The 27129-nt window shown below is 65.1% G+C and overlaps 3 protein-coding genes across 4 annotated transcripts; 1 reads left to right on the top strand and 2 right to left on the bottom strand.

Moving 5' to 3' along the window:
- The first annotated feature begins 177 nt into the window (after positions 1-177).
- Positions 178-2607, top strand: OAZ1 (ornithine decarboxylase antizyme 1). The gene is given in 6 exon segments (XM_086699603.1): positions 178-420; positions 1328-1394; positions 1396-1482; positions 1703-1875; positions 1955-2040; positions 2192-2607. Coding segments are annotated over 6 exon segments (693 nt in total). The 5' UTR covers positions 178-274; the 3' UTR covers positions 2326-2607.
- Positions 2608-4504: 1897 nt separating this feature from the next.
- On the bottom strand, positions 4505-9005 carry PEAK3 (PEAK family member 3). 2 transcript variants are annotated; one of them, XM_086699602.1, is made up of 4 exons: positions 8855-9005; positions 8264-8346; positions 7254-7795; positions 4505-5966 (listed from the first exon to the last, which is right to left on the bottom strand). In XM_086699602.1, exons 2-4 carry the CDS (start codon positions 8343-8345, stop codon positions 5184-5186), a joined length of 1407 nt encoding a protein of 468 aa, XP_086555728.1. In that variant the 5' UTR covers position 8346; positions 8855-9005; the 3' UTR covers positions 4505-5183. The 2 variants fall into 2 exon arrangements, with proteins under 2 accessions (XP_086555728.1, XP_086555726.1); XM_086699600.1 differs by having other exon boundaries at positions 8264-8620; positions 8855-9001.
- Positions 9006-12674: 3669 nt separating this feature from the next.
- On the bottom strand, positions 12675-27114 carry LINGO3 (leucine rich repeat and Ig domain containing 3). Its single transcript, XM_086699599.1, has 2 exons — positions 27061-27114; positions 12675-16812 (listed from the first exon to the last, which is right to left on the bottom strand). The coding sequence occupies exon 2, from the start codon at positions 16764-16766 to the stop codon at positions 14988-14990; it is 1779 nt and encodes a 592-aa protein (XP_086555725.1). The 5' UTR covers positions 16767-16812; positions 27061-27114; the 3' UTR covers positions 12675-14987.
- Between the last annotated feature and the right edge of the window lie 15 nt (positions 27115-27129).

The raw sequence follows: 27129 nt of genomic DNA, 5'->3' as shown, positions 1-27129 counted from the left end.
GTCAGGAGCGGGGGCAGGGCCCAAGGCGGCCCCGCCCCAACCCCGGCCTCCCGCCAATCAGACGCCGAGAGGGGCGGGCACGCCTGCGTTTCCGGGGGCCCCCGTGGTCCCGCCCCCTCGCGCGGCCGCGCTCCAGACGGCGAGGGGGCGTGGCCCGGACACAGCGCCTATAAAGGCGGGCGGCGGCGGCGGCGCCATTTTGCGAACGGCGAGCAGCGGCGGCGGCGCGGAGAAGCGCAGCGGAGGTTTTCTGGTTTCGGACCCCAGCGGCCGGATGGTGAAATCCTCCCTGCAGCGGATCCTCAACAGCCACTGCTTCGCCAGAGAGAAGGAGGGGGATAAACCCAGCGCCACCGTCCACGCCAGCCGCACCATGCCGCTCCTCAGCCTGCACAGCCGCGGCGGCCGCAGCAGCGAGAGGTGAGCGCCCCGCCCCCGCCCGAAGCTTCCAGAAGCGCGGCCGCGCAGGCCCGCGGGGCGCAGGCCACGGAAGTCCGGGGAGCCCGAGGTCCGCCCCTTTGTCGAGGCCATAATCGCGGCGGGGGCGGGGCGGGTGCCCACTGTCCCCCCCCCCCCCCGCTACTCCCGGCGGCCCCTAGGGGTCCCCGGGGCCCGGCGGCGATCGGATTTGGGGGGCGCGAGAGTCCCTGGGACGCGGGGCGCTGTGCGCTGATCTGGGGGGGCGGGCGCGGTGTCAGGGGCCGGGGGGGCGGGTCGGGGGCGGGCTGGCCCGAGGCCGACTCGGGCCCGCGCGAGTGCGTGCTGTGCGGGCGCGGCCGGCTGTCGTTGACCGCGGGGACCCCCCCCCCGCCGCCGTCGCCGCCGCCGCGCGGCTGCCCTCGGGACACCCCCACCCCCGGGACCCCGCCACGTAGACGGCCGCGGTTCGGGGGGCCCCGGATGGGAGCCGCGCAAGATGGAGGCGACCACGGAGCCTGTTTACGCCGCGCAGCAAATGGCTGCTGGCGCTCGGGCTGCGCCGATTGTGAAAATCTCCCTCGGGGCCGAGGGCCGCGGCGGCGAGATGACGCAACCCCGGGGCCGGCGGGGGGGTGGGGTGGGGGCGCCCCGCTGGCCGCCCGGGGTGCCGCCCGGACCCCACGAGCCCGGCGGGGCCGGCCGACGACGAAGGGAGAAGGGGAAGTGGAGCGGGTTGGGGAAGAAACGGGAAGTGGCGGCGGGGGCCGAGTCCGGGTCTGAGGCCCTCGGGGGGTGGGGGGGACGGGAGCGGGCGGCGGCGGCGGGGTCGCCGTGCCGGCGCCGCCCTGACAGGCGGAAGTGGCGCCGGTGTCACCGCGGCCCGGCTCACCGGCGCCGTCGGCTGCAGTTCCAGGGCCTCCGTCACCGCTCCTAACTGCTGTAGTAACCTGGGTCCAGGGCCTCGGTGGTGCTCCTGATGTCCCTCACCCACCCCTGAAGATCCCAGGTGGGCGAGGGAATAGTCAGAGGGATCACAATCTTTCAGCTAATTTATTTTACTCCGTGAGTATGCTCGCGCCGCCGCCGGGGGGGGGGGGGGGGGCGCACCTGCTTGCCCGCGCGGTGCCTCCTGGGAGCCACGGTCCCGAGCCACTTGCCCCTTCCCCCAACCGCGTCCAGATGTCCGCGCGCCCCGGGGGAGGGGGACGGGGGGCGGGGGGGGGGCTCTTCTCCGGGTTGGCTGCTGCGCAGATACCAGGTGCGGACTTGGGGCGCCCGGCAGGATAATCGGCTGAATGTAACAGAGGAACTAACGTCTAACAACAAGACGAGGGTCCTGAACGTCCAGACCAGGCTCACGGGCTCCAAGCACATCGACTGGAGAGCGGTGCTGAGTGGCGGCTGCCTCTACATCGAGATCCCAGGCGGGGCCCTGCCCGAGGGGAGCAAAGACAGGTAGGGGCCCCGGGGCTGTCCCCCCCGGGTGGGGGGGAGGGGCGGGGGCGTGGCCAGCGGGCTCACGCGGGCCGTTCAGCTTCGCAGTTCTTCTGGAGTTCGCGGAGGAGCAGCTCCACGCCGACCACGTCTTCATTTGCTTCCACAAGAACCGCGATGACAGAGGTGGGGGTCCTCCCCGGGGGGGGGCGACTGGGTGTGCAGAGGTGATGGCAGAGGGTGTCGTCCCCCCCCCAGCACCGGAGCCTCCGGGCGTCTGGTGATGGGCGCGCGCGGCCCCAGGGCGGCGGTGTCTCTGACGGTGTCTCCCCTGCAGCTGCCTTGCTCCGGACCTTCAGCTTTTTGGGCTTTGAGATTGTGAGACCGGGGCATCCCCTTGTCCCCAAGAGACCCGACGCTTGCTTCATGGCCTACACGTTTGAGAGAGAGTCTTCGGGGGAGGAGGAGTAGTGGCGGCACCGCCCGCCGCCCTGGCGCCCTGCCGCCCTGCCGCGGAGCCCTCGGAGCCTTCGCTGCGGTCCCTTTGCGTGTTTTGCTTTGCGTGGCCGGCGTGACCGACTGCTTCGCCGAGGGCGCGGGCGGCAGGGTGCTCGCCTCTGCTGGGTGTGTCCGCATGTTGTGATTGTGCAAATAAATGCTCACTCCAAATTAGCAGTATATTTCCTGAAGTTTAATATTGTGTTTGTGATACTGAAGTATTTGCTTTAATTCTAAATAAAAGTTTATATTTTACTTTTTTATTGCTGGTTTAAGATGATTCCAATTGTCCCTGTACTTAGAGAAGGAGTTTATTTGAAGGCTTTTGGAAATCTTCGGTCTCTGATCTTGAGAACACAGGTGTTACTGCTCTTCCAGTGCTCGAAAACCTGAATAAAAGTGATGACACCTACAAGACCCGTGTTGGCTCAGTGGTGTTCAGCCGGCCACTGTCCCCACCGCCCGCGACTTGGGGCGGCGGGCGTAGTGTGTCCTGAGCTGAGTGACCCTTGTTCCGGGGGTTGGGGGGGAAGCCAAGGCGGAGGTCTCGCCCTCCGGGCTATGGCCGGGTTCCTGTGGGCTGGGAGGCCCTTCCCGGGCCCTGCTTGGGCCGTCTCTGAACCCCACGTTTTCTCAGTCCTTCCCAGCAGCCCCACCCTTGAACCTTAGGTGCCCTTTGCTGGGATGCTGGCTGGCCCTGAAGTTTCCTCTCTGCCTGAGGCTGGGCTTATTCTGGTGGCTTGGGGCGCGGCCCCGGTGATGTGTGGCCAGGGCTCCCAGGTCGGCCCCCAGGGGACTGTCCAGGCTAAGGTGTTGGGGAATGTCTGGGCCGTGGCCCCACCTTAGCACCGGTGCGGACCCCGAGCGCACCAGTACCCCTTGGAGAGGGCCCTGCGTGCTGTGCTGTGCTGTGCTGTGCTGGAGCAGGACTGCGGCCTGCCCGGTCCTGGCAGGTGGGGGTGGGGGGCAAAGGTGGGGAAGCCGGAGGGGCCAGCAGTAGGCGGGCTAGGGGGAGGGGCTCTGAGGCATTCGATCGGCGGGACCGCAGTGCCACCTGCTGGCTGCGTCTGGGAGCGTGGCCCAGGGATTCACATCCAGGCCTTGGCTGGGAGACAGGCCGGAAAAGGGGGGCATCTTTTATGGAGCAGGAAAGGTACTTGGAGGGCTTGGAGTGTCTCTGGGGCTGGAGAGGGACGTTCAGCTACCTGAGGGTGCAGCCGGTCTTCAGAGGCGCGAAGGGACAAAGCTGGACAACGCTCCGGTGCGGGGAGTGCGAGTGTGGACAAGGGGCTTGAGCTGGGGAACTGAATGAAGGATGAGTAGGAGCCAAGCACAGGCCTTGAGGGGAGAACGATCCAGGGGAGGAAACAATTTGGGCAAGGTCTGGTGGCCAGAAAGCTCCGAGGACGGGCAACGTGGCAGGAAGGGTTGGCCAAAGAGAGCTTGTGGAATGTTGGAAGGAGCCCCACTGTATTCTGAGGGTATTAGGGAGCCATGGGAGATGTCTGAGCAGCAGAAGACCCTGGTCATACCGGGGGATTAGCCGTGGTGGGGGAAGGGAAGTGAGGGGCATGACTGGAGTCCCCAGGCAAGGGTAGTGGGACCCCTCGGGGCTTCTGTGTTCATTTTTCAGAGATACTCTGTTCTTTTCCTTAGGTTCCCTGATGAGTCTTCTTGCCAGGTGATTGCATCATCCTATGCTATTAATTAAACACCTACTGTGGGGGCGCCTGGGTGGCTCAGTCGGTTAAGCGTCCGACTTTGGCTCAGGTCATGATCTCGCGGTCCATGAGTTCGAGCCCCGCATCGGGCTCTGTGCTGACCGCTCAGAGCCTGGAGCCTGTTTCAGATTCTGTGTCTCCCTCTCTCTCTGCCCCTCCCCCGTTCATGCTCTGTCTCTCTCTGTCTCAAAAATAAATAAACGTTAAAAAAAATTAAAAAAAAAAAACACACCTACTGTGTGTTAAGCCTGGCTTTCTGCCCTCAGGGTGCTCCCAGCCTGATGGGTGAAGTTCTTAGGTGACAGATAATGACATAAATACTTCCAGGTGGCGACAGGTGTTCTGGGAGGAGGTGGGCCCAGGAGGGGCAACTTTGTTTGGAGCAGGTGAGATTTGGACGGTCTGGCAGAGGGAACAGCCCATGGAAAGGCTTGGTGGCTGGACAAAATTTAATTTCACGGAGCACCAGGGAGGGGGCCACGGCAGGTGCTGAGACTGGCAGGGTGGCATTGGGGCAGGTGAGTTCAGACTCCTCTGGGTGGGGGGCTCTGCCGGGTGGGCTGGTGTCTCAGGTTCTGGGGAGCTTTCCCTCCCCCCTGGAGACCCCAAGCCATTCTTTTTTTTTTTTTTTTTTTTTTTTAAGCCATTCTTGACAAGGACGTTCACACTCAGGATCACTGGCCGTCCTCAGCACTAGGGGGTCCTCCAGGGCCAGAGATGTCTCTACTACCGGCGTCGGAGGGACCGTGGGCACCTTCTCATGAAGACGGTGACCATCAGACTCCAGCACTAGAAGGGCATCCTCCTCGCCTCTGCCGGGAGGTGGGCGGAGGGGTCCCACCCTCTCACAGAGACGGTTGATAGGGAGTGTTCACAGCTGGGGGAGGGCTGGGCCGTCCAGCATCAGGAAGCTTCGGGAGGCGCCGGCCATTAGCCCCCTGCCTTCCCGGGGACGACTTGGGCCTAAGTCCCCAGCACGGCAGGGGGCAGGCACCCCAGAAGAGGCGTCCACATTCCCTCACTGTCGCCTGGCCTTCCGGCCCAGGTCCCCTGTGTGCCTACCCCCCCCCCCCCCCCCCGGAACAGACAGGCACGCGGCCCTTGGAGGCGTCAGTCCCACAGCAGTGCCAGGGCGTGGCTCAGCGAGGCCTCGGTGGCCTCGGCCAGGTACTCACAGCACAGCCAGTCCTCCAGGCCGGGCAGTTCCCCACCCGAGGCCCGCTCGGCCAGGTGCAGGACCAGCAGCGCACGGCGCACCTGCAGCCAGGGCCCCAGCAGCGCCCCCTGGCGGTGCAGATCGGGCCCGGGCCCCCAGAGCAGCGCCTGCAGCGCGCCGCGCGTCTGGGCCGCCGAGGGCCGGGAGCGGGCCAGCCGGGCCGCCAGAGTCTCCAGGCCGTGGGCCAAGGGCGTGGCTGAGGGCGCGGCGAGGCCGAGGAGCGTGCGGAGCAGGCGGCCCAGCTGCGGCGCGTGGGCGCCCGGGGCTCCCGGCGGCTGCGGGTGGACGCGGCCGAAGTCGGCCAGCAGCAGGCGCGGGGGCCCGGCGGCCGCACAGCCCCGGGGCGCCGCCAGCAGCAGGTTCTCCGGCCGCAGCTCCGCCAGGGCCGCGCCGCGCGCCTCCAGCTGCTCCAGGGCCGCGCTCAGCTGCAGCAGGAGCAGGGCCGCCGCCCAGGCCAACTCCGCCGGCCGCCGCCGCGTGCCCACCTCTGCCAGCCACTGGGTCAGCGTGCGCTCCGGCACCTCGGCCACCAGCACCACGGGGCCCGTCCAGGGCACCCCGGGCAGTGCGCCCTCGGGCACCAGGCCGCACAGCCCCTGGAGGTTGAAGTGTGGGGGCAGTGAGGCCTGCAGCTCCAGGCCCCACGGGCGAGGCTCCTCCGCTCCCGACTTGGACACCTGCGGGGGCAAAGGGGGGCCGTCAGGGCCTGACCGCCGAGACCCCGGACGAGCGCCTCCACCTGCCCGCCCCGCCCCCGCTGCGGTTTCCGGTGGCGGAGGTGGGTTGCCTCGCCTCCGGAAGCAGGGGTTCAATGTGAATTGGGATGTTCGTGGCCCACGTGATTTTAGGGAGAGCGACGCTAAGGAGGGTGGTGTTTAGGGGTCAGGCTGTGCGGCCCGCCAAAGGCGCGGGTTCTTATCGCTCCGGGCAAGGGCAGGGACAGGGGTGGCGAAGGCGCCAGGGCTGGGCCTGCAGTAGAAACGCACCTGCGGCCACGGTATAATTAAAACTTTCCAGAAGCCTCATTTCTAAAAAGCGGTAAGAGATGTGAACGTAATGTTCACAGTAGTTTTTATTTGACCGGATATATCCAAGATGTTACCACGGGCCGGTCATCAACATCAAATCTATGAACGAGGGGTTTTACATGACAGTAATTTTTAGATACTAAGCCTTGGAGATCTGGTGTATGGTTGGCCCTCAGAGCACATCCCGGGCCGGACCAGCCCCGTTTCAAGTGCTCATAAGTCCTACGTGGCCGGTGGCTGCAGGACCGGCCAGCACACGGCTCTTTCTAGCAGGTCAGGAGAGCATCAGCTCTGGGAATGAGATTCGAATCGCCAGGGGAGGGTTTTTGTTTGCTTGTTTGTGGATCCAGGATCCAACCGTCAACTGAACACACAGCCAGCGAGAACCTTCTCCCCACGACGCTCCAGTCTGTAAAAATTACGGGCCTGCACTAGCCCGTTTTGTCAAATGGGCGAGGTTCCCTGGTGGTGTGGTTTAACAGGAATCTTGTTTTTGTTTTTGTTTTTTTTTTCCTGAGTGGCACATAAAAGACAGAAGCGCCCTTAGAACAAATGTGGTGATACTCGCATCACCCAGGAGTCCGGGACTCCCTGCAAATGCTCAAGGCACAAAGGAAACGCTCCATACGTTTGGGCAGCTCCTGACGAGGATTATTCAGTGCGGTGAACGCAGCAGCTTTCTAGCGGCAGGGTTCGTCCGAGACTGGTTACAATGCAGATTCCTAGGCTCCTGAGGGGCATGGGGGGGGCGGCAGACAAGACCCCCAGCCATTTGCATGTCAGTGGCCCCACGCTTGAGAAACGTGGCGCCGAGGGCTGTGTTAGGCCATGCTCGCTGCAGACCAGGCAGCTGAGCCCCCGCCGTGCGTGTCCTGGGTTGTGCCTAAGATGGAAAACTGGAAACTTCGGAGGAGGTGGGGTGGGGGCAGGGCTCACCTTGGCCGCCAGGAGGTGCCACGACTCGTCGCCCACCCGCACCATGCGGTAGTAGAGGGCATCCCCACTCTCCACGTAGGGCGAGCTGTCCAGGAGGCGGAAGTCGTGGCCGGGGTGGCAGGGGCCCGGGTGGCCCCCCAGGAGCCGGGCCTCGAGCCGGGAGTGCACAGTGCGGAGACCCTCCAGCTGCCGGGCCTCCAGGACAGCGCGCGTGGCCTCGGGGCAATTCAGGTCGTGCGAGGAGAGGCCCAGTGAGGTGTCGAGGGAGCTGAAGGGCGGCTCTGCAAGGGGACAGGCTGGCCGAGCTTGGCCGTCATCCGCCTGGCGCTCGTCCACACTGTGGGACCCCAGAAAGGGCCTCCGGGGCTGCCTTTCCGGAGCAGGGCTGCGGCTGGGGGCCCTGTGGCTGGGCAGAGACTGGGTCCTGGACAGGGTCTTCTTGGGCAGGGGTGGGGGCAGGGGCTGCGGGTCAGCCGAGGGGGGCCCAGATTTCCGGGGGGGCCGGCAGGCCTTGGAGGGCAGCAGGTGGGCGCGGACCTCACCTGGGGGGAGGAAGGGGGAGCGGGGAGGGGGTGAGGCCTCGCAGAGTCTGGGGCCTCGGGAACCTGACTGCACCCCTCAGCCTCGACTGCCTCAACGACGTCCAGCGGCCCGGTGCCCTGTGGGGGTACGAACAGCACCCCCAGTTTACAAAGGAGGAAACCGAGGCCCAGAGGAGTGACACAGCAGTGGTCGAGAAGCGTCCAGCCCACAGCAGGCGGTCCCCTTTGCCGCATGGCTCTGGCCAGATGACCCCCCCGTGAATTCCAGCTTCCTCATTTTTACAAGCTGATGATCCCAGCCTTTTCTTAACAAAGTTTCATGAAAGATGTGGAAACAACCGCTCTGAGTGAGCTCAGCCGCCATCGGGCAGGGGGCTCCCTCGAGGGTGACGAGAGACTCAGCCCTTCAGCTCAGCCACCCGCCCCTGCCAGCCCGTGTCCCCCAGCCAGGGCCCCAGGGTGGCTCACCGAGGTTGCCGTAGGTAGGCTGAGTCGGCCAGGTGGGGGCGTCAGGTGCGGGGGTCTCTGTGGGCGGCGGGGGGCTGCTCATGCTGAAGGTCAGAGTTGGGGGCGTGCGTGGGCGGGAGGAGGACTCCAGGGGGCGTGCGCGGGCGGGCCCATGCGGGAGTCAGGAGGGCTCCATGGCGTTAGTGGGGGTGCAGGGACCCAGGCAAGAGGGGCGGTCTTGGTCTTCTTGCCCGGCCTTGACCTGCCGTGTGGCTCTCTCTGGGAGGGTTTGTCGCCCTCTCTGGACTCCTGTCCTCATGGGGCAGGTAGGAATGTCACCCATCAACTTTTCAGGGCAGGGGGAAGGACCCTGTACCTCTGTGACACGGACAGAATAGAATGTCCAGCTTCGAATGCGGGCCGTTGGTGGTGGGGGGGGACAGTAGCCAGGGACCCGCTCGGGCTTCCGTCCCAGAGCTCAGCTCCTCTAGCCCCCTCGAGCCAGGCAGTGGGCAGCGGCTGCCCCCCCCCCCCGGATTCCTGGTCACCCCAACCTCTGCAAGGTGCAGCATCTGCCCCCTCCCTGCCGAGCACCCCTCCAGGAGCCCCTACCTGCAGAACTGGAGTGACCAGGGGCAAGGGGTGGGCCTTGGGGACAGACTCCGGGCAGCTGCCACCCTGGCCTGCTGGGACAGTGTGCCTGCGGCCGCTGTGGTCCGGAAGTGCCGTGCAACTGTCAGACCGCAGGCCGGTGTGGGGGCCTCTGTGCCACTTCCCCAGCCTGGCGCCCCGCCCGCCCTCCCAGGACACCTCCCTCAAAGGTGGGGAGGGCATTCCAGGCAGAGGGCGCCGCCTGGGCCAGGAAGGGGGGCCCCAGGGCTGCGAGCAGGGGGTGGGGGGGTGACATGGGCAAGGTCCAAGGGGTCACCCCAGGGGGCCGGCGGCCAGACAAGTTAGGCTCCCTGCCTTCGGGAGGGCAGAGAGCCCCGGCAGTGCTGGGGCGGCGAGAAACACCACCGACACCGGGGTGGCTCTTCCCTCTCTCTCTCTGCTTTCACTGTCCCTCGTGCAAGGCGGCTGAGAAGCCCCCAGCGCGCCAGCCCCCCCACCCGTCCCAGCTCCACGGAACCCGGCTCTGTTCTGACTCGCTGTGTGACGTTGGGCAAATCGCCACCCCTCTCTGTTCCGGGGAATAAAGGAGAGCGGTTCCCTTGTGCTGCCTCACGACAGTCACACCAGCTGGATTCTTCCTTAAAAAACAAAGGGGCGTCTGGGTGGCTCAGGAGGTTAAGCGTCCGACTTCGGCTCAGGTCGTGATCTCGCGGTTCATGGGTTCGAGCCCCGCGTCGGGCTCCGTGCTGACCGCTCGGAGCCTGGCGCCTGCTTCGGATTCCGGGTCTCCCCCTCTCTCTGCCCCTCCCCCACTCGTGCTCTGTCTCTCTCTGCCTCAAACGTAAACAAATATTTTTAAAAACTTTTAAAAGCCGGGATCATCTCACTCCCCACCGGAAGCAGACGAAGCCGCTCCGTGAACCCCTTCCTCGCGGGTCCCCTGCCACACCCAGCTGCGATTTGGGTGGGCTTCGACACCGGCGGCGGGAGGCGGGGTGCGGGCTCCAGGAACCTCGGGGCCGGATCCCACGAATCCTGGGCTGTCCCAGCTGGGACCAGCGGGGCTGGGCAGGCGGCCTCCTCACTGCCCAAACCCTGATCGCGGGTTCTCGTCCTTCCCTTCACGAGACCCTGGGGGCCAGCAGCCAGGTCACGGCTCTGAGCCACGACAATGGGGGGGGGGGAGGGGGGCCGTGCCACACTCTCCCCTCAGGCGCAGGATCTAAGGCGAGGCCAAAACAACCCCGCGCGGCAATCCGGAGAAATAACATTTTACCGTCATATTTACGAAGCCTCGTTGGCTCGCCACGGGCTGGCGGTCTGTTTTCGTGAATGAAGTTTTATTAAGCACCGGGGCCGGGCGGGGTCATGCCAGGGCAGACCCCGTTTTTATCTAAAAGATGACTGTTTCGGTCACTGTGCATACGGGACGTGAACTAATTTTGTTTATGGAATGTTGGTCCTGATGAGTGTTCTGGGCGCCCCTTAGATGCGGTGCCCCAGGTAAGCGGTTCACCCACCCCGCCCCGGTCCCAGCCCTGCTGTGACAGCCGTGTGGCCAGGCGGGGTGGGGGGGGGGGTGGCGTGGGGGAGGGGCGAGCAGATGGCCAGGCTGGGACAGGGGTGAGATCTCCAGGGGCTTCTCCACCAGGACGGGGCAGGGTGACAAGCAGGTGACGCATGGGGATCCCCTGCCTGCCTCGAGCCGGCCTGTGCCCGCGGTGCCCCCCCGACCCTCTGCGGGAGGGGGGAGCACAGGGCCTACTGCCGGCACCCCCCTGAGCCCCACTGGGCAGGCGTCCCCCGAGGCTCGGGAACGGGGACCGCTTGCCTCGGCTCACCACGAAAACTGGCCATCCGCCTGTGAGTCGTCCCGTGCCCGCCCCCACCGGCCGCTCGGCCTCCGTGTCGGGCCCTCTGGGGACTGTCATCTTCCGTCTGACAAGCAGTCACCGGGTCCTGCGGGAGCCGAAGCCAGGCTCTGCGCGTCTGGCGTGGCCCAGCGTGGCCGTGGGATGCTAAGTGCTCACGATTTCACGTGACGCTGGCCTTCCCGAGAAAAACGCTCTGGTTTTTGCGGCGGGCAGGGTCACGGCCCCCCAGGATGTCCAGGTCCAGATGTCCGGACCCTATGAACCTGCTACGTGTCGTGGCGGGGAAACTGAGGCTGCAGGTGCGACTGAGGCTCTGCTTGTTAGACGAGGGGGTGATGACCCTGGGTTCCTGGGGGCCCAGCGTCCTCACAGGTCCTCACAAGAGGGAGGCAGAGAGACGGGGCGGACCCCGTGCTGCTGGCTGTGAGGGTGGAGGAGGGGCCGACGGCCAAGGATGCGGTGCCTCCAGAAGCCGGAAGAGGGGGGAGACGGGGCCCCGGGGGAAGCCGGCCCTGCTGGCTCATTTTACAGGTTTGGGCTCCAGGACTAATGAATCTCAGTTGTTTTAAGCCACTAAGTTTTGTCACGAGGGGTCACAGCTCCGGGACTCCCCGGAGAGGGTGCTGGCTGGAGGAAACTGCCCTCCTTCCTAGCTCCATCTGGGAGGGGAAATCGAGACAGGGATGTTCAGCGTCCCTGCCCCGGGCCCACGTGTGCTACCTGGACCTGTGTCCTGTGTTTTGGGGGACCCCACGGACACCCTCTGAGGGGCCCCTCCTCGGTTTCCAGCCACCAACAGGCCGGGTCCTCTTTAGCTGGGCCTAGGCTGCCCCAGGAAGGAGGACCCCTCAGCCACGCCCCTGGAATAAGACGGGATTCAGGAAATCGTGGGCCTTGAACCCGGTTCAAGGGGAAGGGAGGCTCTGAGGGAGGGTCCCGTGGCCCAGCACCCTCGCCTCCCGGCTCCTTTTAAATCAGGCATGGGGGGGGGGGGCGCATCCCTCAGCCCTGACATGTCCCCAGCTTCAAATGGGGAACTGAGACCCGGAGTGACACCGAGTGGCATTTGAGAACTGCCCCTGGCCACCTCGCCCAGGTCAGAGTCTGCTGACCACTCTGACTCGGCCTACCTCTTTCCAGAAAGAGCGCAGGCTCTCGGGAGCTGAGTTTCCAGCTCAGACGGGCTCTGGGCCCGAGTTTCCCCACTCTGCAGTGCGGATAAAGCTGCCTGCTCGCGGAGGCGCCCGGCTGGCTCCGTCGGAAGGGCCCGTGGCTCTTGATTTCGGGGTCGTGGGTTCGAGCCCCACCTTGAACATAACATACTTAAATAAATCTTTTTTAAAAAAAGCTGCCTGCTTTCTCTCAGAGGCCTCAGAAGCAGGGAAACTGATGGGACCCCTTAGAAGAGGAGAGACACCCCCACCCCCACCCCCGGCCTGGAGGAAGCTGCCAGCTGTGAGGGCACAGCAGGAGTGCCCCACCTCCCCTTAGCTGGGGGCTCTGGGCAGATGCCCTCCATCCTCTGGCCCTCCCTGTGCCTCTCTGTAAAGTGAGGTCATGACAGGACCCGGCTCCCAGGGTGTCACCTGCATGGCAGGAGCTGGGGAACAGCACGCGGAACAGCATGGGCGCTCCCGAAGTGCTACTGTAACGTCATCTCAGCACGTGGAACAGCACGCGGAACAGCATGGGCGCTCCCGAAGTGCTACTGTAACGTCATCTCAGCAGGCCGCTGTCACTCCACAAACACCTGTGGCTCAAGGCCAGCTCTGGGGCCAGCTCCGGGGCTGGAACGAGACAGTTCCCCCTGGGGACCCCAGAAGCCACTGCTTCCTGCCCTCACTCCTCCCATGAGAATTAAAAACAAAAAAACTGAGTCTGTTATTAAATCAGCTTCATTTTATTAGATTCCAACCAAATACAGCAGGAGGGGGCTGCGGGGCTAGGGGGCTGGGGGGTGCTGGGGGGGCTGGGGGTCTTGGTTCCTGTTAGGATGGGGGGCTGGGGGGGGTCTCGGTTCATGTTGGGATGGGGGTTGGGCAGAGGGGGTGGGAGATCCCCACTTTGCTGACTTTCGGTCAAGTCCTAATGCTGCTGTGAGAACACCCCCCTCCCATCTTTGATGATGGTAAAGGCACTTGGATGTCATTTTGAGGGGCCCTTGGGGTTGTTATGGCAACCAAGGTTAGGAGGATGTGAAGGGGGAACACGTGTCAGTTCTGCCCAACTCGGGTGGGGTTTGGGGTCGCAGGACACCCCCTTTGGCCGTCACTATGTCCGCCACGAGTGAGGTTGAGGCGGGGTCAGTGGCCCGTCACCCGGCCCCGCTGGCCCGTTTGCGGCCGTGGGAGAAGGACCAGGGCGTCCCGACGCTTCCAGCCACACAGCCCAGGGAGAACGGCCCGTACGCCCTTCCGAGTTCTGTGTGAATCCTTTGCCCAAAACCCCCAGCGTTCACCCAGCTTTGTTTCTGGCTCCTCTCGGAAAGATCTTGAAGGATCCAGGATCCCAGTCAACCGTGAAGCCCATCCATGGGCCTGGCCTCTGTATCTGCGGCGGTGGATCTGACCTCAGACCCATTTTACAGATGAGCACACTGTAGTCCAGGTGGTTCTCAGTCACCAGATAAAATTACCCACGTGGGCAGGAAGAGGGCTGGTTTCGAGCCTTCCTATAAGGTCCTTAAGAATACTGTCCCGACCTCCTGGTGGGCGGCCAAGCTCCTGACTAGTCGAGGGGTCCCGCAACATTTCCCGCGCCCCTTCCTCCGATGATGCCCTGTCATCTGGCCCGGGTGGAGGGTGGGGGCAATAATCAGCCTGGGAGAGACAGGGTTATGGATGGAGCCAGTGTGGTGTCTGAATATTTCTGCAAAACCTCAGTTCCTGTTGCTTACCCCCAGTGACGGGGAACTCGCTATCTTAAGAGTAAAGGGGCAGTGACCTTGGGCAAGCTCTTCCTCAGCCTGAGCTGTAGTCTGCCCTCGGCTCCCTTGATCTTTAGCGCGAGTTCTGCCCCAAAGAGGCAGACACCGAGGGACCTCTGCTCCCAACAGCCGGGTCCAGACCCTCCCTGCAGCCTGCACCCTGTCCTGGCCTCGTTCTCCATGGCTGCCCCTGTAGCGCACCTAACGGGGACCCCAAGAACCTCCCACACTCTCTGGCCTCGCTCCCCACACGGGCGGTGGGTCACAGGGCTGGGCACAGTAGGGCCACCCTCGGGGCTCATCTGAAGCTGGCTCAGGGGTAGTGTGGACTCAGGGTGGAGGGTCACTCCAGAGGCCATGCTCCCGAGCCAGGGGCCAGGGCAGCTGTGCCTCCCGTGTGGCATGGGCACAGGAAGCAGATGGCAGCCGTTAGGGGTGCCGGAGGGCGCTAGGGAAATGGCTTCTAGTGGGCAGCCCGCCCTGCTGGGCCAGGGGTCCTGGTGGGAGGGAGTCTGGGGGCGGAGACGGGGGGCTAGCATGCCGTGTGCTGGGCCCCTGGGGGGAGCATTTAGGTGCTCAGCCAGACCTTCGTCAGCCCCCGAGATGCCCGGTGGATCAGGAGCTGGGTGTGAGCCGAGCGAGTCCTGGCTGGGAGCCGACTGTGTTCCCAGCGTAGGCCGGGCACGTCCCAAGGGTGAGCTGTGTGTCTCGGGTGGGCCGTGTGTCAGCTGCGAGTGTCCTGAGTGCGAGTGGGGTGTGTCCCAGGTGTGAGTGGTGGTCTCCCGAGAGCCGAGAGCCGGGCAGGCCCGTCGGGAGCTCAGCGGCCGGGCGCACCTGTTCAGGGTCAGGCGGGTCGGAGGTGTGAGCGCTCGGTCTCGGAGCTGGGTGTCGGTTGTGTGTCCTTGGTGTGAACGCGTGTGTGCCGCTGGATGTGAGGTGCGGTGTGGGGCATCCGGGTGTGGCCCGTATGGGCTTTCGCGGGCCTCCCCCGGGGGCCAGGTTGCCCTCCGCGCGCTGGACCATCTCCCCCCCCCCCCCCCACCCGTGTGAACTACTTGCTCTGGGGCTGAGGGGGGGGGGGTGGAACTCCCACCCCGCCCAGCTCGGGACCCCGGCGGGGGCAGGAAGACGGGGTGAAACCTTTAGAAAATGCTTTGCGAAACAATGCAAAAATGCGTCCTGATGAAAAAAGTCCTGTGGTCGGGTCTCTACAAAAAAAGGGGAAGTTCCGCCAGGAGGCGGCCGCGGGGAGGGAGGCCCCCGCCCCCCTCCCCCCCGCTCCGGGAAATGCATAGGTGGTGTCAGCCGCGCCCGCGTGGGGGCGCCCGGACCCTCAGATCATCTTCATGGTGAACTTGCGCGCCCCCCCCTGGCCCGCGGCGGCGGCCGGCCCGTCCACCTTGCGGAAGGAGTACTCCACCGAGAAGCTGTTCTTATGCTGCCCGCGGCCGCGGCTCCACACGAACAGCAGCAGGAAGCAGAAGAGGACGACGCCCAGGAAGGTGATGCAGCCCATGGCGGTGGACACCAGGATGCTGGTGAGGTCCAGCGGGAAGCGCGCGGCCGCCTGCGTGTCGTTGCGGCCCTCGCCCGGGGTCCGGTTGGCGGCGGGCTCGGGCTGCACGGTCAGCGTGGCGAAGTAGGTGTCGTTGCCGCCCGCGTTGCTGGCCACGCACGTGTACGTGCCGCTGTCCTGCGGGCGCGCGCCGCGGATCTCCAGCGTGCCCCCCGGCAGCACGCGCGCGCGCCCGGCGCTGGCGGCGGTCACGGCGCGGTGGCGCGGCGTCACCCAGGCCACGGTGGGCGCGGGCTCGCCCTCGGCGCGGCACTGGAAGCGCACGTCGTCGCCCGCGGCGGCCGTGACGCGCTGCAGCCGCCGCTCGCGGATCTTGGGCTTGCGGCACACGAAGTACTCGAAGAGCACGGAGTCGGGCAGGTTGCGCAGCGCGTCGCCGCGGACCTCGGCGGGGGTGGCGCAGGCCGGGAGCCGCCCGTCGAAGTTGAGGGTCTTCCGGCGCTGCACGATCCAGAGCAGGCGACAGTCGCAGGCCAGCGGGTTCCCGTCCACGCGCAGCGTCTCCAGCGTGTTGACCGAGTGGAAGGTGCTCTCCTCCAGCGTGGACAGCAGGTTGTTGGAGAGGTTGAGCAGGCGGATCTGCCGCAGCCCCAGGAAGGCCTGCGGCTCCACCACGGCCAGCAGGGCGCCGGCCAGGTGCAGCTCGCGCAGGCGGACCAGGTCGCGGAAGGAGCCGCGCGGCACCGTGCTGATGGGGTTGTGGGACAGGTTGAGGCAGGTGAGGTGGGCCTGGTGGCGGAGCGCGGCCGCCGGCACGGCGGTGATGTTGGTGTGCGTGACGGACAGCGAGGTCAGGTTGAGGCCCTGCAGGCTGCCGGCGGCCACCTCCTCCAGCAGCGGCCAGTTGTCGATCTCCAGGTGCAGCAGGCCGGGCAGCCTGCGGAAGTTCTGGTCCTCCAGGGCGGCGATGGCCAGGTGGCGCAGCCGCAGGGCGCCCAGGCCCCGCAGGTGGCCCAGGGACTCGCCCGACAGCGCCGTGAGGTTGCAGCGCTCCAGGGTCAGCTCCTCGAGCGCCAGCAGCCCCGCGAAGGCCCGGCGCGAGATGAACACCAGGTGGTTGTCGCCCACCTCCAGCCGGCGGAGGCTGCGCAGGTCCTGGAAGGTGTAGTCCAGAAGGATGACCAGCTTGTTCTCGCTCAGGTCCAGCAGCGTGAGGTTGTCCAGGCGCGTGAAGACGCCGGGCGGGATGAGCTTGAGCAGGTTGCCCCGGAGGCGCAGGACGCGCAGGCGCGGCAGGTTGGCGAAGGCGCCCGGCTCCACGTGCGCGATCACGTTCTCGCTCAGGTCCAGCTCCTCCAGCAGCGGCAGCGCGGCCAGGTCGCCCGGGTTCAGGCAGCGGATGCGGTTGCGGCTGAGCTCCAGCAGGCGCGTCTCGGCCGGGATGCCGTCGGGCACGGCGGTCAGCCGGCGCCGGGGACAGGCCACCGCGCGCGTCTGCGCCGTGCACTCGCAGCGGGCGGGGCAGCCGCCGGCCGGGGGCGGCGCCGCGGGCAGGAGCAGGAGCTGGAGGCTCAGGACGCACAGCCAGCAGGTCATGGTGCGGAGCCTGGGCCTAGGGCCGCGCCACCATCCTCGTGGGCACCTGAGGGTTGTGGGGAGGGGGGAAGCGTTAGCACGCGTGCGCAAGACGCGGTTATCCGCCGTGGGGCCCACAAAACCTGTGCCCGCAGTACCCACCACAGCCAACAGGTGCAAACCACCCAAACGCCCATCAACAGATGAACAAAAACGTGCTCCATCCACACGGAACGTCACTCGGTCCCCAGCAGGAGCGAGGCGCCCGCCCCCGCCGCCCCGCAGACGGATCCCGAACACACGGCGCTCAGGGTGGGAACCGGACACGAGAGGCCACGCGGAGTGTGAGTCCGCGGGTGTGCAACGTCCAGAACAGGCTCATGCACGGACGGGAAGGGGGCTCGTGGGAGCCGGGGGCTGGGGAGGGGGTGAGGGGTGACAGCTCACGGGGACGGGACTTCTTTTGGGGGTTGTGGAATGTTCTGGATTTAGATGGTGCTGATGGTTGCACAGCTCTGTGAATATACTAAAAGCCACTAAAATGTATACTTTAAAATGGCAAGTTTGTGTTATGTGAATTTTATCATAATAAAAAATAAATTGCAAGAGGAAACATTTATTGAACTGGAGAAGAACTTCACAAATATAGGTTAAATTTTGGGGTACAGCCCCCAGAACACTTACTGCCTACTGTATACCAGTCTCCAAACACACTGATGAACAAGGCAGATGTAGACCCCGACCTCCTGGGGTTCACATCCACCCTGTGGGGATACAGGTGGTCTAAATATTCCCCCCTGCCCCCCCCCCCCCCCCCCCCCGTCTTGCCCCTCCTCGGTTCCCTGTGTCTACACCGGTCCAACCAGCACATGAAATTACAGGTTAAAGCCCTGTTCGTTGTCTGCTCCCTGTGGATTGTAACCTCTCCAAGGCACTTGTCTTCCATCACTTCCGGTTTCTCAGAGCCTAGACCCGGCACCTGCTTGATGACCTTCGGGGCTCAGTCAACAGAAGCAGCAAGACCAGAGAATGTGCCCCGGGTGCTCTGAAAGGAAGGGTCGGTGATCCCGGGGGAAGGAGGTGCTGCTGGAAAGGTGACACGTGAGCTGAGACCCAGATGTGGGTGGACCTGTGTCCCCCCCCCCCCCCCGCAAAAGACACATGCGGGGCTTAACCCCCGGTACCTGTGAACGGGACCTTGTTCCACTGACCGCTGTCCTATCACAAGAGGGAAACTTGGACACACACCGATGCGCCCAGGGAGTGAGGCCACGTGAAGACCGAGGTGGGGGTTGAAGTGATGGGTCAGTAAGCCAAGGGTTGTGGGGAGCCCCCGAAAGCTGGACGGGGCAGAGAGGATCCTCCCGCGGAGCCTTCCTTCGGAGGGGACGGGGCCCCGCAACACAATGACTTCAGACCCGGCCTCCGGGGCTGAGAGAGAATAGATTTCTGTTGTTTTAAGCCACTCCGTTTGTGGTAGTCTGTTGTGACGGCCACGGGAAGCTAACGCAGACACAAAGGACGGTCAGGGAAGTGCCCGCGGTGTCCGGGGAAGGGAGGGCTGGGCTGGGGGAGCAGCCAGTGCAAAGGCCCTGAGGCAGAAGGAGTGAGTGAAGGGGTTGGGGGAGGGAGGCCAGATGGCGTGGGGCGTGCAGGGCCCTGGGCCTGCCCATCTCGCCTGCTGGCCCCGCCACCCCTTACCCCTCCCCCCACTCTTCTGGGCTGCAGCCCAGATCCCGGGGGTCAAGGTGGGGTGTGGGTGGGGAGGCTCCAGCCAGATGGCAGGCATGGGGGCTGCCCTGTTAGCCGGTCCGCTATTTTCGGCATCTTAGCAGCTGTAGCCCCCCAAGGCTCCCCCCGACCCCCCCTCGTCCCAGGAGAGGGCTGCCAGTTTCCGCGCTGTCCCCAGAGGCCCGGCTCGGCAGGGGCTCAGGCAGCAGATCCTCGTCTGCTCAACATCTGTGAGGCCAGCGCCTGCCTTCCTGGGCCCTTTGGGGAAGTAACACACGGAGCCCCCGAGTAACTGCCACCGAACGCTGGGGGAGAGTCACGTAACGGGGGGAGAGTCTGCGCTCTGCAGGTGCCACGCAGTGAAGACGGGGTCACCCTGGGGCAAGGCAGCCCTCGTCCGGCCACTGGCGACTTGATGAAGAGCGGAGATTCGGACGCAGACGCGCGGGCAAGACGGCTCCGTGTCGGCGGATTGGAGGGTGCACCCGCGAGCCACGGGACACCGCAGGTCACCGGTCACCCCCAAGAGCTGGAAGAGGCAAGGGAGGATCCTCCCCCAGAGCCCTGAGCGGGGGCCCAGCCCGGGGGGGGGGGTCCCTTGAGTTTGCGCTTCTGGCCTCCGGAACACAGAGAGAACACAGTCCTGTCGTTTTCAGCCGCCGCGATTGTGGCGTTTTGCGAAGGGGGCCTCGGGGCACTGGCGCGAGACTTCAAGAGGGGCCGTGGATCCCTGACAAAGACCGCGCGGGAGCAGACGCCGTGGCCACGCAGGTTTGCTGCCTGTCGCGTGAAAGCGCGGACTGGGGCTAACCTACGTGTCCATCAGCGGGGGAGGAAGTAGGCTGTGACCCCCGGTTGTGGCGGGGCTCTGGGAGACACGGATGGACCCGCAGAGAAAGGCAGCCGGGGTGCAGTCAGACGGGGCTTAGAGACAAACCGGCTGGCCAAGCAATTACAGACAGCATAGCCCTGTTCACGGCAAAGTACGGGAACACAGAACAGCAAACGGAATTCTCGACTCAGGCGGACGCGTGAATCCGTGGGCAGGTGCCCCCCCCACAAAACGCCTGGGGACTCGCACACCGCACGGGACAGCACCGTGAGCGGTGGGAAGGGGGGTGCTCACTCTCAGCTCACACCGCGAGGAAAGCGAGCATCATCCGGTGTCCGGGATGTCACGGGTCCCCCCTCCCTGCCCCCGGCTGGCGGACGTGGGGAGGCTGTGGGAGGGAGCGAGTGCTGGCTGGTTGTGCCCTCCCCCTGCAGCTGTCCTTAATTCTGACCTGGGCATTGCAGGGACACGGTCTTTCCCCAAGGCAAACTTCCTTCTGAGGCTGTTTTTCTAGGTCATTCTCCCCATGTCGTTGCCCTGAACAGCACACGGAGAGGCCGTGTCCCAGGAGGGGACAAGAGAGCCAGAACGGACGGTCCCCTGTTCAGCTGCCCGACTCAGAATTCCGGCAACTTCCTACCTTAAACTAGTCCCTGAGTGTGAGGTTACTCCTAGGTCCCTGTCCCAGCCTGTGCTGTTCCCTGTGGTCAAGGGGTAACTGTCCTCTCCCCGGGGAACTGGGGACAGGGCCTCTGACTGTAAGGACTTGGGGCCTCTCTGGCTTTGCCCCAACGAGGAAATGGGCAGTATGGCTCAGCCCCCACACAGATTCCTTGTGCGGGCAGAACTGCCTGCTTGGTTCTTTCTGCAGCAGAGAATTTCAGCCCCCTCGAGTATAATTCAGTCCTCCCTGAGGCCCCCAAGGCCCTGCACGACCTGCCCCCGTCCCCTCTCTGCCCTCCCCTCCTCCCTCTCTCCCCCTTGCTCACTCTGCTCCAGCCACACGGGCCTTCGTGCTGTCCCTCCAACACGCCAGACAGGTCCTGCCCCAGGACCTTTGCACACGATGTTCCCTCTGCCTGGAACACCTTCCCTGCATGGCTCTCTCCCTGACTTTATTTGGGTCTCACCCCTAATGTCACTCCCCTGGTGACTGACTGTACTACGGTCCCCATCCTCGTCTATTTTTTTTAAGCACGCTCTACACCCAAAGTGGGGCTCAAACTCAAGAGCTCCACTGACGGAGCCAGCCAGGTGCCCCCTTCCTAGTCTCTCTAAATGCTATTAAACCCTTGTTTATTGCTGGTCTCCCGTCAGCCGGACTGTGAACCTCCCCCTCCTCCTCCTCAGGGCAAACGCCTCTGCTCTGTGCCAGCCCTGGGGTCAGGGTTCCACCTGGATGGTCCCACAACAACCGCATTGGGGGGGGGGACACGCTGCTGTCACCTTAACTTTACAGACAGGAACACTGAAGCTCAAAGCAACCTAAGTCACCTGCTCTGGTCCACACAGCACATCAGAGGTGGCAGGGGACGGTCTCGGGTGAAGCCGGCTATGATTTGCAACACGGCTCTCCTGGTCCTGGTTTTTAAGAATTTTTTAATTGAGTACAGTTGACATCCAACGTTACCTTAGCTTCGGGGATGTCCTTAAGAATGACTTCTGCTGTCACCTCTGGAGACACCATAACGCTGTTTCCCCTCATTCACTGCCTCTGTCCACCAGTCAGTCAACAAACACCTACCATGTGGGGAACACCTTCCAGGTCCGGGGGACACGGAGCACGGAAGACCGAGAGCTCGCTTTCTTGGAGCCGAACGATATCAAAGGAGGTAAATGCACGCGCCCTCTCCCTCCTCCCGGGGCCGCTGGTGGAGAAACGTATATCCAGGGAAGGGACGGCGTGGCGAGGGGGCTGCGAAGATCTAATCTACCGAGAGAGGAATGTTCCATCAGAGACCGAGCAGATCGCTCGGGGTGGGGGGGGGGGGGGCGGTCGGGTGGAGGGCACATCAGGGGCAAACGCTGTGAGCGGGGGCCGCGTGGTCCAGGCAAGGCGCTGAGGCCAGAGAGGAGGGCGGACTGTTTGAAAATTTTAAGTTGTTTTTAAGTTGGAAAGAATTCTCAAAAATTAGCCGGCACAGGATATGGGTAAGGACGGAATCTGGAAGGAGGCATCAGGCGACGAGAGGTCGGCCCGGCTTCTACGGTACGGCAGGTGCTGTCCGTCCCCGCCCCTTGTGACCTGTGGTGAGCAGTGCACCCTCTCTGTGCCTTGCCTGTCACAGGAGCGGGGCCGCCCAAGCTGGGACCCAGCTCGTCACCCGAAACCTCCTCTCAGGCGCGGCCTCGTCGTCTCCACGGGGGCGGGGGAGCGGGGGGGCCGGAGCTTCTGACGCCTCCCCCCGGAGGTCCTGGGTACCCCCTGTGTCTGTCGCTCTCGGATGGTGTAGGGGCTGGGCACCCCGGGAAGGAAGGGCCCCTCTGCAGACCGGTTTCCTCTCCCGGGGCCTCAGGGTGGCGTCAGGAGGCCGGGACCCTGGGTTCCCTCTCCGGTAGAGGTCTGGATTCGGGTCCTGCCTCTGCGGGGTCGTTAGAGTCCGGGGCCCGTTCCCTGCGGGAGGCGAGAGGGTCAGCAGAGCAGATGCTGCAGGAGGGGCGGGCCAGGGCACAGGCGGGGCGGTGGGACCGCTTCACCATTCTCCGCCCCCCCCCCCCCCCGGGGCCGCAGCCCTGGGGGAGGTGACGCGCACCTGCGCCCAGACCCTGCGTCCCCGCCCTGCCCAGCACCTGGCACCCACCTGGGGCCCCTCCTCCCGGATGCCCAGACTAACTGCCACTGTTAGCTGATGACCCTGGTTTTGTGTCTCGGGCAGCACGTCTCCCCTGAGCTCCAATCCTGGGGACCCGGTCGCATGCCCGACCTCTCGGGGGGGGGGGTGCAGCACCCAGGCAACGGGGAGCCGTCCCCGCTCCACCCCCCCGCCCCGCCTCCCGCACAAGCTGGGATCGTGGCAACCCCCCGCCCCCAGCCAGTCCGTCAGCAGGTGCCGTGAGCCCCACCTCCGAGCACATCCCAGCTCCCCCTCGCTCTGGATCTCCTGTCACTGCTGGGCCACCGCCAACCCACTGCAGGCCAGCTCACACCTGAGCTCTCAACAGACGTCCTCTGCGGCCTCAGGGTTCCCATCTGCACAATGACACCGGGGGATGTGGGAGGGTTGGATGACAGCCGTCACCACTGAGGGGTGACGTCATTCTCCGGGGGGCCGTCCCAGGCACTGCGGGGTGTTCAGCAGCGTCCCCGGCCCCCACCCACTCGACGCCAGGGGCATCGCCAGTCATGACAACCACAGATGTCCCCAGACGGGGAGGCAGGACCACCCCAGGTGACGGCCCCATCTACGGATGCGCGGCACACGGCAGGCGCGCACTTGACGCCCCAGGAGGAAGTGAGCTGATTATCAGCCTGTGTTACAGATGGGAGAGCAGAGGCCCAGAGAGGGGAAGCCCCCCCGGCCAGGGCCACAGAGCAGGTGACAAGCAGATCCAAGACTCGAGCCCACGCGCCGTTCTCCACGGCTCTCCCAGGGTCAGGGGACCCCCGTCCTCCACAGAACCACGACCTCTGTCAGCTCCGCAGACCCAGGGGCCTGCCCTGAGCCAGCCGGGCAGGACGGTGGGGCCCCCGGGACTGCAGCCCCTCCTCCCACACCACACAAAGCTTTGGGGTCGGCACGCCCGGGCACCGGGATGAGGGCCGAAGGGCATTTCCTCCCTGCTGTGGCCAGGTGACGGGAACCCCCCCCCCCCCCCCGCTGCAGATCCAGGGCCTCTGCACTCAGGGGGCTGGTCACCAGAACCTCCCCGCCCTTCTTCCCACCTAAATGCAAATCCCTCGGGGGCCGAGCCATCCCGGCCCTGCGTCCAGTGGGCAGGTGACTTGTGTTGCAAGGACAGAGTGTCACCGCCATGACCAGGCCCTCTGCAGGGCGGCTGCGGTCACCGCGGACGGGGGTCCGGGGCGTGGAGACACCCAGCTACCCAGTCACCCTGTGTGTCCATTTCTCCTCCTGAAACCTACTGTGTGGCAGGTCCCGACCGGGGCTGGGCCTTTGTGGCCGCATGTGTCCCGTTTCAAGTTTTTAACTCAGCGTCTTTAGTTCCCTCACGGTGTCGTGCAACCATCACCTCTCTGCAATTCCAGAACATTCCATCTCCCCAAAAGGAATCCCCGTCCTCATCAGCCATCACCTCCGCCCCCCTCCCCAGCCCCCACGTTTCGCACACGTGGACTCACACCCCGTGTGGCCTCTCGTGTCCGGTTCCCTCCCGGGGCGTCGTGTTGGGGGGCCAAGCAGACAGGAATCGTGAAAATGGTTACCGGCAGCAGGATGGTTTGGGAAAAGTGGGGGGGGGGGGGTCTGTTACGGTCTGATGCTTGGTCCCACAAGGCCTGGGGAGGCCTCGTCGAGTTGACCTGAACGGGAGGGCTGGCGGAACGGCCACTCCTACGATGCCTATAACCTGCTCCCTGGAACCCCTGAATGTCGCCCTACTCCCTGGAACCCCTGAATGTCGCCCTAGGTGGCCACCAGGATCCCGTTTGCCAATGACCTTAAGGATACCGTTGAGCTGACCTCAAGACGGGGAGACTGTCCCAGATGACTGGGGGGGGGGGGCAGCATCCCCACGAGGTCCCCACGAGAGCGAGGCAGAGAGCCGGGCGGACCCCGCACCGCCGGCCGTGAGGAAGGAGGGGCCGTGGGCCCAGGATGCGGTGCCTCTGGAAGCCGGAAAAGGGGGGAGACGGGGCTCCCTGGGGCCCCGGGGGCAACCGGCCCTGCCCACGCCTGGGTCTTAGGACTTCTGAGCCCAGAGCTGTCAGAGAACCAGTGTGTGTGGTTTTAAGCCCTGGGTTGGTGGCCGTTTGTGACAGTGGCCCGGGAGAGGCGTGTGGTCTTGAAGAGGTGGGCGGAGGTCCCCGCGGAGCTGTGGGCCTCCTTCCAGGGGCTGGGGAGAGCAAGCGGCCGAGCTCCCCACGGGGTGCCTCAGCACCAGCTCACGGGTGGGGGGGCCCACGGGGAGGGGCCCTGAGATCTGTCCATCATGGTGGGACCTGGGCAATTGCAGAGCCCTCCCCCCACCCCCAAACTGTCCGGGGACTAATTTGCCATCAAGCTCTGAGGCCAAGGAGGAGGAGAGTGTGGCTGGGGTACCTGCGCCCCTCCCCTGGGACAGAGGCGGCCTGGCCAGGCCCCCAGAACCTTCCACCCACCTCCTCTGTTCTGAGTGAGCCTGCTCCCCGTCCAGGCCACAGGAGACACATCCTCCCACCCCTGCCAGGCCAGGGGATGCCGAGGACTGCCTAGGGCAAGGCCGGGCAAGGTCCCCCTGGAGGCCACAGCTGAACCCACGGGGCAGCCGGGGGGGGGGGCGGTGGAGACGGTGGAAGCTGGCAGCTGGACCCCCCTGCCCCCCCCCCCACAATGGGGGCAGGAGGGAGCACGGGAAGTTTGCTTTGGCAGGGTCTAGAAACGTCCCCCACCTAAGCTTCTAGACAGACTCGGAAGGTGGGGTCCCAGCCGCAGCAGCACCCGGCCCTCTGAGGCCCTGCTTTTGGGGACACACGGCCGACCCCCCCTCTGCCGTTTGGTGAGCTGTGTGTCCTAGATCCACACCCTCCTGGGGCTTTCATCCATGACAATTCATTAAGCTCTAATTAGTCTCCCGTCTGCCGACAGTCCCTTAACCCCTTGGGGGGCTGGGGGCCTCCCGACCCACTTTCCTTGCAGCCTGTGCACGAGCACTGTCAACTGCCCTCTACAGGTGAGGCTTCTAGATCGGAACTACTTTTTGAAATGCTCACCATAGACCGTGGCCGCTCACCCGCCAGCCCAGCCGCGAGGGTGGCAGGAATGAAGCCCATTCGGAGAAAAGGAGACTGAGGGTCAGAGTGATCCCCGGCGCATCTAGCCTCACTAAGCTTAAGAGTCAACGTCTGGATGTGCCAGCTCCTTTCCGTTAAGTGCGAGAGCCCCGCTGGAGGGCAGAGGACGCTCTTCTGAGGCCCGGGACTGACACGGGAAGATGATGACGGCTCACTCAGGCCCACCTGAGGCGAGCTTTGCCTGGAGAGTTCCCCGAGAGGCTGTCTACCTGGTGACGAGGTGGTGACTCAGGGGTGCCCAGGAATGACAGCACTGTGGGAAGAGCAGTCGGGCTGCTGGCTCACATCTGCCTTCCGTGCCCACTCAGCGAGGCACCTTCAGATCCCGGGCTCCGTCTGGGGGCGGCTAGGAGCCACCCCCATTGTACAGAAGAGCACACTGAGGCTGAGCTGTGGGGACCCAGCAGCCACCGGGCCCGGCGCGCACCCGTCTGTTAGGTCAGCCTCAGAGCTGGAGCTCAGAGAGGGGCCATCCTATGCCGGAAGTCACCAGACGGGACGGGGAACGGAAGGAGAGCCCGGGTGCGGGAGGCTAGCTCTGGCCCTTCCGAACCCCCGTCCCGGGGCTGGGCCGTCACCCCGTGCCGTCCAGGTGGAGTGCAGGACGTCTCTGGGGTCTCCCAGTTCACAACCTGCCCCAGACGGCAGCTGCTTTGGCTCAGAGGTGCCCGTAGCGCGCCTCGGCCGATACTCCTGACACAGACAAGCCCCTCCTTGCTCACCGCCTCATCCACACTGAGACCCTGTGTCCTCTGCCTTCTGTCCCTCAAATACCACGCTCTTTGCAGCCTTCACACCCCGTCCAGGGAGGCCTCCTGGGTTGCTCCGGGTCTCAGAGCCCTGCCGGTCCAGAGGTCCCCTCACCCATCGAGTCCCAGATGGTCCCTCGGCCTGATGTCACGTCACACCAGACACCCCCTTCCCACCCCCTGCCAGAAGCAAGAGGTTCTCAACCACCTCTGTGCACACATGGATCCACCAGGGGGTTGCTTGTTCGTAATGCAGCGTCGGGGCCCGAACCTCAGAACTGGGGGGCTGCGGTGCCTGGGTCTTTCGCGCCCAGAGCACGCTTTGAGGAAACCAGTTATTAAAGCGGTCTGCAAGTAAGGACCGGGTCTTTTCTTGGGCCCAGACCGAGGCACAGGGCACTGTCCCCCCTCGCCCCAACTTGTTGAATGGGGCTCACCGGCCAGGCCCCACGGCCCAGGGGGCACCCAGGCCCAAACTCAGGGGATAGAAACAAGCTTTCCGCCCCATCCTGGGTGTTGTCTGGACACAGGCCCACAGCGCAGAGGGCTCAGCCCTGCGCCCCCAAATGCCTCCCCACCGGGCTGAGCTGTCCCCAGCCCAAGAGAGGGAGCCTGTCTGGTGTGGACCCCAAACGCCCCCTTCTCTGTCCTGGCATCTCAGCACCTCCAGGCTGGCCCAGACCTCGCTGCAGGGGTGAAGCCCCTATCCCCGCCGTCTTCCAACAGCACCCCCCCACCCCAGGACCCTGCCAGTGCTCCCTTCTTCCCCCCTGGAAGGGAGCGCATCCTTCCTGGTGTCCTCGCCGCCCCAGAGAGACGCCCACCCGGCTCCGCGCTCCTCAGCGCCCCAGGGGAGGGACGAGGGGACCCCAGCGTGGGGAGTGGCCCCCAAAGTTTCCAGGGGGAGCGCCGGGGGTCTGGCGGGGAGCGATGCGCCCAGGAGGGGAGGCGCAGGGCGAGTGCCCCGGGGCGAGGACGGGGGCGCGCGGGGGTGGGGGGGGGGGGCTGCGGGGCGCGGGCGGAGCGGGGTCGCCGGCCCGCGCGGCCACTCACCTGGGCGGCTCCGCCGCGGACACGGCGCGGGCTGCGGCGCGAGGGCCGCCCGGAGCCGACACGAGCCGC

Source organism: Puma concolor, chromosome A2 (genome assembly GCF_028749965.1).
Source record: "Puma concolor isolate L17-30 chromosome A2, mPumCon1.1.hap2, whole genome shotgun sequence".
NCBI lineage: Eukaryota > Metazoa > Chordata > Mammalia > Carnivora > Felidae > Puma > Puma concolor.
The sequence above is the reverse complement of the archived record's forward strand: the minus strand, read 5'-3'. Positions and strand labels throughout refer to the sequence as shown.